The sequence below is a fragment of the Berghia stephanieae genome, chromosome 3 (genome assembly GCF_034508935.2).
Source record: "Berghia stephanieae isolate SIO BIC M18660-M18661 chromosome 3, UCSD_Bste_1.3, whole genome shotgun sequence".
NCBI classification, from domain to species: Eukaryota; Metazoa; Mollusca; class Gastropoda; order Nudibranchia; family Aeolidiidae; genus Berghia; species Berghia stephanieae.
In genome coordinates, this window is record NC_088362.1 from 53664427 (window position 1) to 53685349 (window position 20923).

A 20923-nucleotide genomic window follows, 5' to 3' on the forward strand; every position below is an offset into this window, starting at 1 on the left:
GAGAAGCAAAGGCAAATCCTTATTATTGTTCTCCATCGAGCTTAGAATCGACAAAATGTCACAACTTTACCAGCAGCAAATCACATTTAAAGCATTCTTCACTCGAAAACACATTATACTGTATCAAGCTAATAGGATACGGATTTTCTTGATTAGTGTAGGCTGTCACATTAGTTAATAACGCAAGTGATCTCCATGGAAACGACAGCGTTGACGACATCCGGCGAAGCGTCTTTCTTCTCTGGCGTAACTTTAAGCTGTCTTTTTGCATAACGAGCTCCGCGGCGCAAGGACCATAACTGGTGGCGGCTGACAGACGAGAGGCAGGGGTGATATTCGTTATCGATGGTGAAATAAAAAAATAATGTGATAAACCCACTATCACGCTCGCCAGAAGAAAAGAGAGAGAGAGAGAGAGAGAGAGAGAGAGAGAGAGAGAGAGAGAGAGAGAGAGTCTATCTTGGCCGTGACAACAGCTTGGATCGATATCATTTCAAATCATTTATTCTTCCGTAACTCTCTGATCCACCTGTATTGTAGTTTGCTTCACTTCTCCCCTATGTCCCTCTCCTCCCCTCCTCTCTCTCTCTGTCTCTCTCTCTCTCTCTCTCTGTCTCTCTCTCTCTCTCTCTTTTTTTCTCTTCCTCTCTCTCTCTCTCTCTCTCTCTCTCTCTCTCTCTCTCTCTCTCTCTATGTATTTGTGTGTTTGTGTCTGTATCATCTCTGTCCTTCTCTCCCCTCTCATCTCTCTCACTCGCTTCCCCCTATATTATCACCTAGACGTTAATACATATTCGTTTATTAAACGACGAGAATACAATTTAGTCAACTCCTGTATATTATGGTACAAAGACAAATTAATATTGCGAACAATGAATTGGGCATGAAATAAGCAATCGGCTAAATTGCTCAACATTTATATAATTTTGTCTTTGTTAATTAACCTGCATACAGCGCCAATTTAAATTCATCATTGTTTTATATTTTGCTAGCAGTAGTAAGTCGATACTTGCATTTTACGTAATTGAATTGCCAATGCTTATTGCTTATCTGTCAAATTACGCAAGTATGGGATTCGTGCTGTTTTGTGGAATTTGTAGTAGTAGTAGTAGTAGTAGTAGTAGTAGTAGTAGTAGTAGTAGTAGTAGTAGTAGTAGTAGTAGTAGTAGTAGTAGTAGTAATAGCCGCAGTAGTAGTAGTAGTAGTAGTAGTAGTAGTAGTAGTAGTAGTAGTAGTAGTAATAGCCGCAGTAGTAGTAGTAGTAGTAGTAGTAGTAGTAGTAGTAGTAGTAGTAGTAATAGCAGTAGTAGTAGTAGTAGTAGTAGTAGTAGTAGTAGTAGTAGTAGTAGTAGTAGTAGTAGTAGTAGCAGTAGTAGTAGTAGTAGTAGTAGTAGTAGTAGTAGTAGTAGTAGTTGCAGTAGTAGTAGTAGTAGTAGTAGTAGTAGTAGTAGTAGTAGTAGTAGTTGTTGTTGTTGTATTAGTAGTATTAATTGTGGTAGTAGTAGTAGTAGTAACAGTAGTAGTAGTAGTAGTAGTAGTAGTAGTAGTAGTAGTAGTAGTAGTAGTAGTAGTAGTAGTAGCAGTAGTAGTTTAATAATAGAAGAAGTAACTGTACCAATTATGTAGGTGTTAGTACATTCTTCTTTCATTGCAAAAACTCTAAAAGATGGTCTCTTTCATCATTTATTTACTTTACTTCCGCGGCCCGACTCAACCCGACACAATACCCTTTGGAGACGGCTAGTCACATATTTAGCTTTGTGATAGTAGTATTAGTACCGTATGGCTACACCTCCAAATTCATTTCGTCAACCCAGCTTCGAAAGTCTTCCTCCGCCCTAAGGACTGTTGCATAGCCACCTTCAAGTTTAGTAACTGGACAGTGGAGGACGATGTGATCGCTGGTCTTTGGAGCTGCCTGGCATTTCGGGCAGGCATAACTGTTCCCAAGTTTCCATCTGCAAATATTTGATGCAGTTCTTCCATGTCCTGTTAAGAGGCGATTTGAGGAAACCTAGTATTTCCTGGCGTTGTGGAATGCAGGCATTCTTTTGTGATAGTTACTTTGTTTGATAGGAAATAGAATCTTGTAGCAAAGGAAATAATCGAAAATTGAAAATGCTTCAAATCCAGAGATACAGTTTCCTTTTGAAGTAAAATTACCCCGTTTGATGGTTTTAATAAGTACGATTACTGACCGGGTGTGTTAGATTAATGTAACATTATAACACAAATTCAAATTCAATTCAAATATGAAAGGTTTATTTTTAGGCAATTACTAGTATAGAACAATCATTGACTTCGAATTTCCAATTAAATGGATTCAATGATCAAACAAAGGAAACAAAATATGAAATGGATAAATTAAACATATAAATAAAATAAATAAGACATAAACATAGATGAATGAATAAATACTGACCGGGTGTGTTAGATTAATGTAACATTATAACACAAATTCAAATTCAATTCAAATATGAAAGGTTTATTTTTAGGCAATTACTAGTATAGAACAATCATTGACTTCGAATTTCCAATTAAATGGATTCAATGATCAAACAAAGGAAACAAAATATGAAATGGATAAATTAAACATATAAATAAAATAAATAAGACATAAACATAGATGAATGAATAAATACTTTAGTAATAATTAATTAAATAAATAAATAATAAATAAGTAAACAAACAAATAAATAAATAAATAAATAAATAAATAGATAAATAAATATCACTCACTTGACTATGTGGACACCATAATATATAACACAACCAATTCATTAGTCAGGAACCACCCCCCAAAATGTTAGTAACAATCAATCACAATTTAAGTTTGTAAATAGGTACTAGATAAAACAGAATGCACCCACAATATAAGAACCGACATATGTAACCAATAAATCATCAATCAATCATAATTTAAGTACATAAATGGGCACCATGTACACAGCAATCCATAATATAAGAAACAACATATTATATACAATAGGTCAACCATCACTCACGTTGAAAGAAAACATTTCTAGATTCCTAACATATCTACAAATAATTTAACGGAAACACGAACTAATGGATATATAAGCTTCAAAATTGAACAACATTTTACCAAACACTGAACATTTCAGTTAATTACAAAAACAATAAAAACATAATGTACATCACTTAAAAAAACAGACAGACGGAAGAACAGAAAAACAAAAACTTCATTTACTTGTTACAAAATAGAGTTTTATTTTCTTTGGTAATAATGAGGTGGGGCAACAAATCTTCTGTAATAATTGAAAATAATTTTCATCTAAGTAAATAAATAATTGAGCTTTTATAGAGCCCAATATCTGCTAAAAGTGCTCAAAGCGCTTTACAAGGGGTCACCTACCAACAGCAACACTTAATATGTAGAACGAGACATGACGTCTGTTAGGCGTTATTGCATTTTTTTCGGACAGAGACAACGCTGTTAAAGGTCAGGTACTCATTTTACACCTGAGTACGGTGAGAGAATGTAAGTAAAGAGTCTTTTCCAAGGACTCAACTATGCGCCGAGCGAGGTTCGAACCCAGGACCTTCCGATCCGAAAGCGAGTGTCATACATCTAGACCACATAGCCGTACTTAGGTGTACATACTTGCAGGTCTGATAACCGAACGCAATTATGGGCTTGAAACATTGTTGTAATGGACAATATTTTGCGTTGGTCTCAGGTTTTTCCATCACAACAATGAGCCAATAATAAATTTGGGTTATCAGACCAGCTAATAAAGAACACGTTGGTTTGAGAGTATTTCCATTACAACAATGAGTCTACAATAATTTGGGTTATCCGATCAGCAAATTTGTGCACGTTGTATTTGACCGATTGCCTCCAAACGATTTTATGTCGAGACTGCTTAGACAGTGAAAATAAAATTTAATTTCTGAGACTTGTTAAAACATTCTGTTTGTTTTATCAAAAAGAAAGAATGTTCATTCTTTAGGAACAAAAGGGTATATTGTAACAAAACGCCTCTAAACGGCATTATGTCGTGATCCAGGTTGCAAAGTGACTTTAAAGTGAGAGTGACCAAAACTTGAAATTTTAGTTTAAAAAAAACATTTTAAAGAAATTATTAAAGTGTGTCTTCAATATAACATAAAATTAAACAAAGTTATATAATTTTGAATATGAATTTAAGCACTTGGTGTCTGTATAGACTGGATTAAGCGCTATGAATATGTTATTTATTATCATTATCATTATTATCATCATTATCATCATCATCATCATGATTATAATCGTCATCATCATCATCATCATCATCATCATCATCATCATCATCATCATCATCATCATCATCATCATCATCATCATCATCATCATCATCATCATCATCATCATCATCATCATTATTATTATTATTATTATTATTACTATTATTATTATTATTATTATTATTATTAGAGAGAGAGAGAGAGACAGAGAGGCAGAGAGAGTGTGTTTGTGTGTGTGTGTGTGCGTGAGAGAGAGACACACACGTACACACACACACACACACAGGGAGAGAGAGAGAGAGAGAGAGAGAGAGAGAGAGAGAGAGAGAGAGAGAGAGAGAGAGAGAGAGAGATCAAAACATTCCGTGGTGGTTGCTGTTAGTCTTTGCTGGCAGGAACGCGTCAGCTGAAACGACAAATAAACAGAAAATAGAAATTAACTGATAGTGAGTGCATGGTGTCAAGATCATTTTAATTGCTTACGCTTTTCTCCTCTGGATACACTTTTATGCTCGTCGGGGAAGTATTTCATAAGGGCGTCCGCCATTGTTCCGTTAGTTTAGAACCAGTTACTAAGTTACTCTGCGTCATTACGAGGGAAGTGACATCACGACTGTTGAAGCCTATACCGTTGAAAGGAAATGAGCAACATGTTTAAAAAAAATTATTGGGGGTCATACCGTAGCCATCGTTATGTTATAGCCTGACACTGAAATCCAAAAGGTCTGGCAGTTTGACGTCATTATTTGTTTTTTGCACCGCTTAGTGAGTTGTCGTTAGTAGAGCTCATGGAAACAAGTTATTTCATTGGTTTAACTATTGAATACAACTCACGATTTGTTTTCTTTTGTGGCAAAAGACTGACATTTTGACGTCATGTTTTGGTCAGTGTCAGGCCCTAACTTTACGAAGGCCACAGTTATACCGACTTAACCGTTTCAGATAATGTTATACAGGCTAACGATGATACATGTCTATCGAAAACGGATTACGAGTGGCTCAGCGGTACGGTCTTTGCTTCATACCTGAAATGTTCCGGGTTCGAATACACGCTGGGTGGTCTTGTGTGGTCTTGAGCAAGTCAATAACGGACAATAGCAATTGCTTGATACCCTTTGAATAGGACGCTAGTCTATAGCAAAGTACTTTCCGCCAGATCTAACATACCCAGCTACCCAATCGACTGCACCAGGATCGATCTTGTTCCCTTTGCGTGTGAAATGAGTGCTTTACCTTCTGAGTTATTGGAACCCCCGTGGTGCTAATGGTTATCTTTTAATATCTGATATCTAATGCGCTCCTTTCGATATGGGCATTTATCTGAGAAATTATGCTCTTTTCATTATAAATGTATTCGCAATCTTAGCATTTAATGCTGATGGACGGTCGATATTGTATTCCTTCAGAGCCATTACGAGGCCCATAGATCCGAAGGTTATCCCGATTTCCATAGCGTTTAATGGACAATATCAATTGCTTGCTTCCCTTTGGGTAGGACGCTAGTTTATCACAAAGTACTTTCCGTCAGCTCCAAAAGACATTGCTACCCAATCATTGCTGGATGGACAATGGATAATAATTGTCGACTTCACCCGAGATCGATCTCTATCCTTTTGCCTATGAAGTGGGTGCTCTACCAATTGTGCTATGTGATTTTAGTTTAAGCGCTTTGAGTTTCGACGAAAGGCGCCATAGAATTCTTCTTCTTCTTCTTCTTCTTCTTCTTCTTCTTCTTCTTCTTCTTCTTCTTCTTCTTCTTCTTCTTCTTATTCTTATTATTATCATCATCATCATCATTATTATTATTATGATGATGATGATGACGATGATGATGATGATGATTATTATTATTATTATTATTATTATTATTATTATTATTATTATTATTATTATTATTATTATTATTATTATTATTATTATTATTATTATTATTATTATTATTATTATTATTATTATTATTATTATTATTATTATTATTATTATTATTATTATTATCATTAATATTAATACTATTATTATTATAGTGTATAATATCAAATGAATGAAAAAAAAATGGCTGGACCAGACCCCTGGATGAGCTGATGGAAATTCTATGGAAACGGCAGACATTAATTTTCATCATCCTTGACACAATATGTGTTGTGACGAATTTATTACGGATTTAAAACAACACGCGTTATCCAGCTGATTTGATTGCGTTAGTTTCATCATGTTGGCATGGAAACCATTATCAAGATTTGTTTTCCTTGACATGATATTTTAACAATCGACATGGATTTTATTGTCTTTGGGTGGACTTGTGTGGTACTGATGATGATGATGATGATGATGATGATGATGATGATGATGATGATGATGATGATGATGATGATGATATTTACAATAATAATGATAATAATGATGGCGATGATATGAGGATGGTGACAGTGATAATAATAATAATAATAATAATAATAATAATAATAATAATAATAATAATAATAATAATAATAATAATAATGTTGCTGCTGCTGCTGTTGCTGCTGCTGCTGATTATGATGATGATAATGATACTGATAACAATGATGATGATGATGATGATGATGATGATGATGATGATGATGATGATGATGATGATGATGATGGTGATGTCGATGATAACGATGATGATGATGATGATGATGATGATGATGATGATGATGATGATGATGATGATCATAAAATAATAATAATAATAATAATAATAATAATGATAATAATAATAATAATAATAATAATAATAATAATAATAATAATAATGATAATAATAACAACAACAATAATAATAATAATAATAATAATAATAATAATAATAATAATAATAATAATAATAATGATGATGATGATCATGATGATGATGATAACAATTATCATACTACTACTACTACTACTACTACTACTACTACTACTACTACTACTACTACTACTACTACTACTACTACTACTACTACTACTACTACTAAAGATAATAGTGGTAACAACAATATAACATTGTCATCATCATCATAATTACTATCATCATTATCACCATCATCATCACCATCATCATCATCATCATCATCATCATCATCATCATCATCATCATCATCATCAGCATAATGAAGAGGAGGACAAGAATGAAACAGCGATGGAGAATTAATAGCGAAAGAAGAGATGGGGGGGGGGGGGGGGGGGAGTTAATTAAACGACAAGAAGGCGGAGGAAAAAGAAATAAAAGGAGACAGTGGAAGATATGAGCAGTGTCTCGTCTTATAGCACAGTCAAGCTATGTTGAGTAGGGTCATTGACAGGATTGGTTATATTCATCGCAATAAACTTTGATTCATTTTTTAAAAAATTGAGTTTTATATAGTGAAATGTCCACTAAACGTGCTCAAAGCGCTTTACGGGCAGTTCCAGGCCAACAGCAATATTTAACATTTAGGACGGGACATGACGCCTGTCAGACGATATTATAATTTTTTCGGACAGAGATAATACTGTTAACGGCCAGGTACTCATTTTACACCTGAGTACGGTAAGAGAATGTGTGTGAAGAGCTTTCTCCACGGACTCAACTATGCGCCGAGCGAGGCTCGAACCCAGGACCTTCCGATCCAAAAGCGAGTGATATACCACTAGACCACATAGCCGCACATTGATTCTTGTCTTGGACACATTGCAAACATGACCCCACTCGATTCAAGCGTTAATGAGTATCACGCCAAGGCGGGTAGATGGTGAATACTTTAACAGTGCCAGTACAAATATGAAACCTGAAAGTCACTTTGTACTGTATGAGAAATTGGTACTGTATAGATAGAACGAAGATGACATCACTCTGGTCTTTGTTATTGTTTTTTTTTGCCATCCACGTTTATGAGTAATTATCACTAAACTAGACTATAAAAGTTCAAGGTTTCACATAGTTTTGTGTGTTGGTCCGTTATAGATAGTTCGAAGATGACGTCACTCAAGCCTTTGTTATTGTATTTTGCCATCCGCGTTTGTGAGTGATTCTCACTAAGCTGTATTAACCAGACTATAAATCATCATGGTTACACATAGTTTTGTGTGTTGGTCCGTTATACTTCCGGATGGCAATATTATGAGCTTTTTAGCCAAGCGCATACTATCTATACTTCGGGGTGTGAGCTTCTTAGCCAAGCTTCTTAGACAAAAACTGGAGTATTGTGAAGCCCTTTGCGAGTGGTCAATCAGTAGAGATATTCTATATATATATATAGACGTTCTTATTGATCTATCTATAGAAAGATATGAAAAAGTGTGTATGAAACAGTGCTAGATAAAGCAAGAAAGAAAAAAAATACAAGAAAATTTAAACCATCCTAAAACATCAGCCTGCTTCGACTGGGGATCGAACCTCAGTCCTCCTGATTACATGTCAAATATCACCATTTATTGAATGGAAAATAATAGGAAATCCGTTATTAACGTATATCTTATTATTATTATAAAGATAACCAAATGCAAAAAAAAAAAAAAAAGAACTAAAGAATAGAATTTACAATATCGCCCAGTGTGTGGCACAAGGCGGCCATCGATCCTCAGTCTAAAGGTAATTCTATACGCAATATCATAATCTGTCTGACGTACACAGACAAAACGCCTAAATTTATTTTGCCCCCCCCCCCCCCAAAAAAAAAGTCTTTTACTCTAAATATTTGATTAACTAAAATTATGATCTCAAACTTGTTAGAATATTAAACTTCTTTAGAGTTTTAAGATAAATAATAATTTGATAAGTTGGTTTATATTTTGATTTATTGATATCCTACGCATTTTCAGGCCAAAAAAAAAAAAAAAAAAAAAAAAAATCAATTTTGACACGGGTATCAGATATTATATTGTCTGGTTCACAGACTGTGTGCGGACGTTACGTCTTTCTGTATAGAGTTAACCCTTTGACTGCAAGATGAAATACTTAATTTTAAAAAAATCATTATTTACCAGTTAACTGCCGTAATCTACAAAGACACGAGTCAAGAAAACTCGTTCTTCAAAAATATCGATTTATTTAATTGACGCTCATCATGGCAAAAACTTTCAAACCTGAGACCTCGCGAGGCGATCGACACGGCACGTATCGTTTAGAGAGAGGCGAATTCATTTTTTTTTAGAAAAGTGAGTAGAGCAGGCACATTAATAATAATAACATGATAATATCGAGTGTGTAGAAAATTGCCAGAAGACAAAAGAGAGACCGAAATGCAAAGGGAGAAATAAAGAATATAATTTACAATATTGTCCAGCAGTACAATATGTAACGCATAATATATCACTGCAAAGTTTTTTTTTTAAAATCTTCTTTTGTTAATGTTTAAGGTGTTTAACGGCGCTTTCGACACTATTTAGGTCATTTAAGCGCCCGTTTCTGGCTTTTGTCAATTTTTATCGGCCTTGAGGGGCCATAGCTGCTCAATCGTGCACTATTGTAATAAAATGTTTATAAAATCATAATAGTTACATGCTTGTTAATGGAATTTCTCAACACATCACATTCCATGTTTTGTAAGGAAATGCAAACGATTTTTGATGTTTTGATTTTGATTTTTGATTTTTGATTTTTGAGTGGCCAAAGTGGTGACAAAAAAACTCTGACACTGGCGCTTTTGTTCTTAAAATATCGATCGATTGAAATGAGTCTCATTTTGGCACAAGCCCTCAAACCTGGGACTTTGCAATAGTTATTATTCTCCGAGATGAGTGTCATTTTGCGAAGTCCAAGGTTTGAAAGTTTTTTGCCAAGGTGAGGGTCATTTTAATAGATCGCTATTTGAAGGATGAGTTTTCTGACCAGTCTTTTAAACACAGAATAATAAACGTTATGTTCACATCTAAAAAGTAGTTGAAACTTTGTGGCCTTGTAGTGTGACACTCACCTTCGGCTGGGTAGGTCCCTGGTTCGAGTCACGCTCTGGGCGGCGCAAAACTGAGTCCTTGTAAAAGGCATTTTACTTATATTATTATTCTCTCACTGCACTCAGTTGTAAAATAAGTACATGACCCAACAGCGTTGTCTCTGTCGAAAATATATTGTAGTATTGTCATAAATGAGTCAACTCTCCTCCTGCATGTTAAGTGTTGCTGTTGGCTTGGAACCCGCTGTAAAGCATTTCGACCACATCATTTAATGGATATAATATTAAATTCTAGGTCTACCGAGATGGAAAAACCTACCTTAAAGTTAATATCCCATGAATAAAGGACTTGACAACCAGTTCCAAAAATAAGCCACCAAATTGTTTTCGGCAATATGTTATGTAAAAAGTAATCTTTTAGGCCAGCATGACGCACGTTTTCATTTAGTTAATGAAGTTCTTGCAGGCAGTTTGGATTAACCAGCTGACAGCCATATTCTAATACGTATTAAAATAATTTGGCCAGAAAACTCGTCCTTCTAATATCGATCGATTTAAATGACCTTCACCTTATCAAACCCCGTCATACCCGAGACCTCGCGAGGTCCTAGGTTTGAGAGTTTTTGCCAAGGTGAAGGTAATTTAAATCGATCGATGTTTGAAGGACGAGTTTTCTGACCTAATTTTGAAATACGTGTTTTCCCAGACTCCGACAGTTAGCTGGTTAATGTGTAGGCGTTTACAAAGGCAAGTGTATGAAATATCACAAACCCTTATTGGTGTTCATTCAGAATACACACTATTATTTTCTTTAGACCTTTAAAAGTGAAAATCTCTCCTCCTCCCCCACCCCGCTTTTCTTCTTCTTCTTCTTCTTCTTCTTCTTCTTCTTCTTCTTCTTCTTCTTCTTCTTCTTCTTCTTCTTCTTCTTCTTCTTCTTCTTCTTCTTCTTCTTCTTCTATTTTATTACTATTATTATTATTATTATTATTATTATTATTATTATTATTATTATTATTATTATTATTATTATTATTATTATTATTATTATTGCTTTTTTAAAAGCTATAAACGATTACTAAAAAAAAGTGGTATCCATTTATTATTATAATTGTTAGAATAATTTGTTCAGAGAGATGCTATGACTAAAATAAATATTTGAACATTTGAACAAGCTATTTAAATAACAGTCTAATTGTCATGATCGTCCTTAACTCGTTTCTTTCGGGTTTTTTTTTGTATGGCAAGGTCTTTGAATCAATCTTCGGTTATTTTTGGAAGACCGTTTCTTTCAATTCAATGTTGGATGATCCGAATTAAGCCTATTTTTAGAATTTCGAGTCAGAAAATTATAAACATGGTATCACATGTCATTTAAAATGTCGTATTTGTCTTTTAAGGCCAGAATCAGACATTCAAATAAAGCCTTATAATAATATAGTAATTATTTGATTTTGATTAATTAATTTAACAAATATAACCCATCGTCTTGAAACGCTGTTGTGTGAGATTTAGGCTAAATATAGACTTCATTGTCAAAGATATGAGACTCGTATTAAGTCTATTTGTGTTATGGATGAGATTGAATAAATTTTCATAACTGCTAAAATTCATATTTTTTTACAACCCTAAACCTAAACTTTTTGTTAATTATTACAATTGTGACGTAAGCATGCATTAAAATCACGAATGCATGATCATGGTTAATGATCAGCGCTTAAAGCGATGACGCAATTACACAACAAGATATATATGTTGTGAGCTTATCTATTGATAGATAATATGCCCTTGGCTAAGAAGCTCACAATATTGCCGTCCGGAAGTATAACGGACCAACACACAAACTCTGTGTAACCATGAACTTTTATAGTCTGGTAAATACAGTTTAGTGAGAACAACTCACAAATGCGGATGGCAAATACAATAACAAAGGCCTGAGTGACGTCATCTTCGAACTATCTATTGATAGATAATATGCCCTTGGCTAAGAAGCTCACAATATTGCCATCCGGAAGTATAACGGACCAACACACAGAACTATGTGTAACCTTGAACGTTTATAGTCTGCTTAATACAATTTAGTAAGAATTACCCATAAACATAGATGGTAAAAAACAATAACAAAGACCTGAGTGACGTATCAACTTCGTTTTATATATAAGAGTTGCCTTCGTAAACATATTGCCTGAAACTGACCAATGCCCCTACATCATCTCATTCATCTCTAGTGTTTCATTCATCCTATTTGATGATAAAGGGGAAACCCGAAACGTCAATTCTATTAGTTTTCGTAATTAAATTGAAGCTTACTTTCAATTTCACATTGTTATTTATATAAATATCAAATCAGGGTATAATTAGATAATATTTCCAATTTAAATACTTATATTAATATTATAAATGATAATCATTTAATGTTCTCTGTAAAATATGAGAAATAATGTTCTCTTGTGTATATCAAAAAATTAATGTTTGTATTTTTCGACTTAAAAAATGATACGAATCGCATCGAAGTAATTACTTGATAAAGTGCATGTTACAATTAGGCATTCCATGAAGGAATACACATCATATTATTCAGCAAACTGGATTACTGATGTCAACAGGAATCACCCATGTTGTCCAAGTGAGCAAATTGGAGGTTAAGAAACTTACCCAAGGAAAAAAAAAACGAAAGTGCCGCCTGAACTCGGGATCTTCCGGATCACAGTGCAATGCCTTAACCACTCGGCCACTTTGGTGATTAGTTTTCAGTAAATTTTATAAACCAGACTATAAACGTTCAAGGTTTTCACAGTTTTGTGTCCAGGCACGTTACATCTGGGTGTCAGGTGGATGTGTATCTTACCTAAACACATAGTATCAAAATAATATAATATTGTCGAGGAGACTAAAAATTCAAACCTTAAAAACCCAGCCTGTCAACGTGAGGATAATACCCTATTTATTATCTTCGTCAGTTTTAATTTCCGCAAGAGTGAGGCCAAGGAAGCAAATCTAATCGCCTAAAATTGATGCTGCTATGTGACTTTTGATAAGGTCTTAAGCTGTTTTATTTTTCTTCTTTTTTTTTTTTTTTTGGTGTGAGTGAGAAGCAGGTAAGATTATGAATACACACACACACACACACACACACACACACACATACAAACACAGACAGACACTCTCACACACATACATACTAGAGAGAGAGAGAGAGAGAGAGAGAGAGTGAGAGAGAGAGAGAGAGAGAGAGAGAGAGAGAGAGAGAGAACGTACGTGTCTGTATGTTGTTGTCTGTGTGAGAGAGAATGGGAGAGTGAAAGAAAGCGGATAAATCTAGAAAATGAAAGAAAGAACGGGAATGAAAGAAGGGGAAGAAAAAGATATAAAGAGAGAAAGAGATCGCGAAAGAGACAGAGAGAGATGTAGAAAGTGAAAGAGAAAGAGATAGAGAGAGATAGATAGACAGATAATGTGTGTGTGTGTGTGTGTGTGTGTGTGTGCGTGTGTGTGTGCGAGAGAGAGATAGTTAGATAGATCGATAGAAAGATACTCTCTTTCTGCTCCATCTCTCTGTATATTTGCACAATCTCACATAAAACTCTCTTTTCTCCCCCCCCCCCCTCTCTCTCTCTCTCTCTCTCTCTCTCTCTCTCTCTCTCTCTCTCTCTCGTTTATGTAAAATTTTGATTCTTTGCTCTTATTTATTTCATGTTTATGTCCGAGATTTAAGTGCACCGTAATATAATCAATAACAAACTTACTGACTTTGCTTGTTATCACTCTTGGCATTATGTGTGTCACCAATCTTCAAATTACATTTCTGGATGAACTCAAACAATACTCTGTGACAGTGACGAAATGCATTTTATCTGATTACCTAATGTGAGAGCAAATGTGCCATACACACAACAAAACACCCTTTGTGCATTTGGAACATAAACCTTTTTCATAAATAGATCTTCTAAAGAGCTTTTTTCTACTAAAGATCTTTTATATAGCCCGATATCAATATCCACTTATCATGCTCAAAGCGCGTTACAAGGGGTTCCTGACCAAAAGCAACATGTAACATATAGAACGAGACATGACGCCTGTTTGGCGATATTACACTTTTTTCCGACAGACACACTGCTGTTAACGACCAGGTACTCATTTTACACATGAGTACGGTGAAAGAATTTTGGTAAAGAGCCTTTTCCAAGGACTCAACTATGCACCGGACGAGGCTCGATGTCAGGAACTTCTGATCCGAAAGCGAGTGTTATACCACTAGATCACACAGCCGCAATAGATCAAATATTTAAACTCAAAGTTTTAACAAATTTTGCCAAATCGGTTTTCGTCTTAAATATGCCCATATTTTCAGATCTGATAACCGAGAGCAATTATCGGCTTGATCCATCGTATACTTATTAGCAGGTCTGATAACCCAAATTGCTGTGGTCTCATAGTTGTAATGGGAATAATGTCAAACCAACGTAAACTATTCTTTATTTCAACAATTAAAAACAAGCCCATACTTGCGTTCGGTTGTCAGACCTGCAAATCATATGTGCACGATGGATTGATGCTGTATTGGACGATAATTTGTGTTTGTTTGAGAGTATGTAAAAAAACAACAAAAAACATTCCCTTTATTCATCAATAGGGGAAATTTTTCTCTAGGGTCCATTCCAAAGGGAGACTGGAATAACCCAGGCGTCGGCCGTAGTGCAGCGCCGCAAATTGAGCTAGGGGGAGTGACTTGCTCAAGGGCACATAACGCAGCGGCGGGTGATCGAACTCGGTACCTACGAGGCAAAGACCGTACCACTGAACCACGCTGCCCCAATAATGTATTATAACAATAATCCAATTAACAATTTAGGTCATCAGACCTGTAAATAAGTATACGTCAATTTCAAAGAATCGATCTAAATTTTCATATAAAACTTATGTTTTTTTCCCCTTCTGGCCAAATTCTAAAAATGTCATTTTGTCAATGTGCGTTAGAAATTCCCTGGCAATCTGATAATCCGTACCAATAATATTATTATATAAAATACAACCTTTGGGACATTTTCTGAGAAATGTACTCTGTAACATCACGTGATTTGTGAGAAGCCGACGTGACACAATCTCGTATGGGCCACACCGACGCGCACTTAAATGCAGGTCTGATCGTTGGGCCACACCAGCACCCACCTTTTATTATTATTATTATTATTATTATTATTATTATTATTATTATTATTATTATTATTATATTATTATTATATTATTATTATATATTATTATTATATTATTATGATTATTATTATTATTATTATATTATTATTATTATTATTATTATTATTATTATTATTATTATATATTATTATTATTATTATATTATTATTATTATTATTATTATTATTATTATTATTATTATTATTATTATTATTATATTATTATTATTATTATTATATATTAATTTTATTATTATTATTATTATTATTATATATACTACTATAATTTATTATTAATTATTATTATTATTATTATTATTATTATTATTATTATTATTATATATTATTATTATTATTATTATTATTATTATATATTATTATTATTATTATTATTATTATATATTATTATTATTATTATTATTATTATTATTATTATTATTATTATTATTATTTATTATTATTATTATTATATTATTATTATTATTATTATTATTATTATTATTATTATCATTATTATATTATTATATTATTATTATTATTATTATTATTATTATTATTATTATTTATTATTATTATTATTTATTATTATTATTATTATTATTATCATTATTATTATTATTATCATTATCAATATTACTGTAAGCAGGAAAAGAGGAGGAAGAATTAGAAGAAATCCAACAAGAACCACATCTCTAAAATAATAAGAAGAAACAGATAGGTAATGCATAAAGAGAGGGTGCCTATAAATCAAATTATATCAACAAATATTCCACCCCTCTCCCTAAATAGTAACGCGTAATGATATCAAGTTTACAATAATAATTTGTGACGTCAGATTATCAAGCGTTATATTTTACTAAAGTTAGATTTTTTAAAACCCAAAGAAGTATCATTTAAATACTTTTGAAAATGTCTTTTACTCAGATTTGACGAAATCGGAATGGATTGAGGGGTAGAATAAAAGATTTCTTTCACTCTTTTGTTTAGGTATTCGAACTATTTTCCCAACGCGCACTCGCAAGCTCGTTCAGCGATTGGGAATACTTTCGGAACTCCAAAGAGCAAGAGTGTAAGAATCGTACAATATCACACCTATCAATCTTCTATTCCAATACCTACCGATCACAAAAACCCAGCGATATGAGTTTTATAATGACTCTCCCTACTCTCTCTCTCTCTCTCTCTCTCTCTCTCTCTCTCTCTCTCTCCCTCCCTCTCTCTCTCTCTCCCTCGTCAAAGCAATTGTCAACCAGAATCGCAACCTAAAATTATTCAAGATGATAATCATAACAATGAGCTCTCGCTTTCAGAACCTTGAATTGGAAAGACTTTTTATCTTACAATTTGATCCACATTTGCTCCTGTCTGACAATACTTTTTCTCATCTTGGCCAGGAAACGTATAAGTTACAGTGAATGACATAATCAGTCGGATGGTGAAAAGGTTTGAACTGAAATATTGCCAAGTTTAGTTAGAAGGTCAATTTTTATCAAAAATGAGTTCTTGTCATAAAAATGATTAAACCAACCCTTTTGTACATCTTCGAGAAAAATCAAAGCTTAATTTCACTTCGAAATATTTTTTACAACTAGTCAAGTTTAAAAAGTATGAAATTCGAGAAAAGTTGCTGGATACCTTTCCCATACATCTGACCATAACTTCATGAAAAATCACCCGATTTACTTTAAATAAAGATTAAAATGCTCTGGGGAGTGTATATTCTTTCAGAAAATGCAAATCCAAAATGTTCACCTTCCGATTGGTTATGTCATGCACTGACACTAATTAACTATGAATAAGCAGATTATAATTCCATATTTTTATAAGATGTTTAAATATTTGAGATTTCCCCCCAGGTTTGATATAATTAAATAAGTTGAGGGTTATTTCAATAAATTGATTATGTATTAAACGTTTTCTGACGAAACTTTGCAAAAATATATTTTGTCAGAGATCGGCAGAAATTCGGTTCATCATCCGTCGACTTCTGTCAGTGAAATCACCATACAATGCAATTATTCTCTTCCGTATCTCAAATCACGTCCAATATCATTAGGGTTACCAATCCCCGCTGTCTTCCTGAAATGGTTCGGGGTTCCCTTTTTGGGATGACAGCAAATATTTTGTTCTTCTGTTACATTTTCTGCTCATTCCTGTTACAATAATGATTGGTGATCACGTGGGACTGTTGATTATTCTAAAAATAGACTTTGCCTTTTAAGAGGATGATGAATCAAAGGACGTACATCTTAAAGTCTCGACATGATGTGTGTCTCTAATCTCCTTCAAACGTTCAATTTATGTACTCTAGATAGGCACTGTCAAAGGAAAAACCCTGTCTTGTTTGACACTAGCACAAAAGATCGCTTTCTCGTTTTAACTGACTTCTTTTCTTTTCGCAAATAAATTTACGAACTTAGCTTACATTGTTTTTCTTTTTACATTTTCTGAGTTTTTCCTGTTTTAATAAATGATTGTTGATCACGTGGGATTGTTATTCTAAAAATAGACTTTGACTTTGAAGAGGAGGTCGACTCAAATGACGTACATCTTAAAGTCTTGACATGACGTGTGTTTCTACTCTCCACCAAACGTTCAAGGTATGTACTCTAGATAGTCTTTGTCTAAGGAAACACTGCATTGTACGAGTATGACAGTCGCACAAGAGTTCGCTTTACTCGGATTGACTGATTTATTTTCTCCCCAAATTATTTACGAATCAGGAGCAACTTTAACACGGTGTAAGGGGCAATAGATTGTTTTTGTCGAGTCAAAAGACTAAAATGTTAAAAATATTATATACTTTTAATGAAACAAAGTATGTCTTCATCAGTAACCTTGAATTTAATTTCTTAAAACACACAAAAAATAAAATGGAACACCTTTAACACGGTGTAAAGGGCAATAGATTGTTTTTGTCGAGTCAAAAGACTAAAAATTAAAAAAATATTATATACTTTTAATGAAACAAAGTATGTCTTCATCAGTAACCTTGAATTTAATTTCTTAAACCACACAAAAAATAAAATGAATAAAGTAGATTCCGATCATAGCGTTTAACTCAAGTCTTCTACATAATACCAGGTTGGCTAATTAAGTTACCAATAGAGTTCAACGAGGACACTTGCTGAAATGCCAGTCAGACTAGACAGGAATACACATTTCATCAGATCAAAAGTCAAAGTTCAGGGGTCATGTCATCAGACTCACCAATCCGATACGTCTCCAGACAATTGGGTGGATGGTCTCTGTGAGATGACGACAATATAGTCTAGTATTTTTTTGTCTTTTGTTACGTATTGTGATTTTTTCATTTCCCCCTATTTGGATAGAAATAGTCTTTTAGTAATTTGAATACGAATTAGCATGAAGTAGGACGACTCAATGACGCAAATCTAAAATCCGACCGTAATTTAAATCTCCCGTTTGAAGTACAGCGGTCTCTACCTAAGAAAGCGCCGTTTTTTTTATCTCTCGTCATTATTTTAGTGTTTGGTCTGTAAGAAACGTTTGTTTAGTGTTGTCATGAGTCACATTCATTCACTTTATTTTTCTCTCCATCTTATTGGCTCCCATAGGCACCTCTAGATTAAGATCTGGGAAGAAGCGCACGTCGGCTTGGTGATTTACTCACTTAATATTATAAAGGTCAAAGACACCTCTGTTAAAAGGGCAATGAAGCTTAGAGACTCTATTTATGTCGGTTAAACAAGAAATCATAATGTCAACTGAGGTAAATTTCCTATAAATGTAACTGGCCTATATAACACTACTGATTAAATTAATAGGATTATATTACGATGACATGAGTTGCTCTCACCAATATTTATTGCATTCGACATGTACAACGGAATGTTGGATAATATATATTCCCTTTTATGTTTGGTGTGTAATAACTAACATCAAAAAGTAGATTCTTTTTCTTAAAGCTTTTATTTCTTGGATTTTTTGGTAGATATCTATGTTTGTATTTGTAATTCTGTGTTATCGGCTATTTTATTATATTCACAAATTAAATGTTAACATTATAATTATTGAAGCATTGAACGCAACATCTAAGAAGAAACGAGGTAAGAGAAAATCGTCTGTCTATAAGAGGGTCATTTTAATAAATCGATTATAGAATTCAAAATATCGAAGTCTTAGATTTGAAAGTTTTTGACAAATTGACGGCCATTTTAATAAATCGATTATAGAATTCAAAATATCGAAGTCTTAGATTTGAAAGTTTTTGACAAATTGACGGCCATTTTAATCGATCGATATTAGATATTGTTGTATGTAGCCAAATAGAATAAAACGTTTAACAAGGGAACGTGTGGATAGATGAGAATAACATAATATACAGTTCAGTGAAAAGTATAAGTAAACCATAGGGGCCATCGAGCAAGAATTCACCCCGGTTTCTTACCGTGTACAGGACAAAAGCAATCTCTCGTTAGTCTTTGAATAGAACGTTTGAATATTGAAAATTACTTTTTGTTAGATTCAACAGACCCAGCTACCAAATCATTGGTGAACAGGAAGTTCGAAAAAAAAAATCCCCAACAAAATCTAAACTGCACCACGGATCCGAACGGGTACGAAGCAAAGACCGTACCGCTGAGCCACGCTACCCCCTAAAAATAAGACGAGACGAGACACGATATTAGTCACTCAACGATCGGGTCACATTCATTCAATTTTACTCCAGTACAGTCAGACATCAGCTCTTTCCATTTTCACGAAGGCAGCAGTAATATCAATGCGACTAAAGCTTCATCGAAACTCGAGTAGCAACGTTGTTACTGCTCTTTTTGAGGAGCGCCTCCCACCCCCCCCCCCCTTCCCCCCTCCAACTTGGTCTGCGCTTATAACCAAGAAGTTTTAATGTGATAGCAATTCAATCTCGGCGTCGTGTAGCTGATCAGGAAACTAATGAGAGGATGAGTGATGTAATGACCAACCCTATTCTGCCGTACTCGAAAAGTACACAATTTTTACATTTTGGTCAGAAAAGTTTATTTCAAGTATCGGTCAAATTAAAATGACCCCCCAAAAATTGCTGAAATTCTCAAAAAGCCTCAAACCCAATTCTTCTGAAACAGACGCGAATCTCCATAGCAATTTTTACATCTCAAGGGCCATAATGACCGATCGGTATTTCAAGTTTAAGTTTTCTTGCCAAAAAAAAAAAAAAAAAAAAGAAAAAGTGTTTTCGTCAGTATGGTCTCAATGACCGATGGCCATTACTATGTTGACAGTTAATGAATACGTTTAACTAGATATTGCCGAACTCTGGAAAAATACAAACCAGTATTTACAAAATTGGCCAGAAAACTCGTCCTTCAAATAAAGACCAACTTAAATGACCCTCATCTTGGCAAAAACTCTAAAACCCGGGATTTCCGTGAATTCTTAATCAAAGTACCAGGTTTAAGAATTTTTTTCCAAGATGAAGGTAATTTAAATCGATCGATATTTGGAGGACGAGTTTTCTGGCCAAATCTATAAATACGAGTTTTTCCAGAGTACGGCAGTTAACTGGTTAATACCTGCTTAGTGTATGTATTATCGGCGATCGGATTGACGACAGCGAACCGAGATTACAGGAAATTCCAGAGC

At 34.0% G+C, this 20923-nt stretch overlaps 1 protein-coding gene across 1 annotated transcript in view; it reads right to left on the minus strand.

The window, feature by feature from the left end:
- Positions 1 to 4442: 4442 nt before the first annotated feature.
- The window catches only part of LOC144969589 (popeye domain-containing protein 3-like), a 92779-nt gene continuing 76298 nt past the window's right edge, over positions 4443 to 20923 (minus strand). Inside the window, exon 8 of the mRNA XM_078908735.1 lies at positions 4443 to 4654. Coding sequence (XP_078764861.1) covers positions 4602 to 4654 — 53 coding nt within the window. The 3' untranslated portion in view covers positions 4443 to 4601. The remainder of the gene's footprint in view (positions 4655 to 20923) is intronic.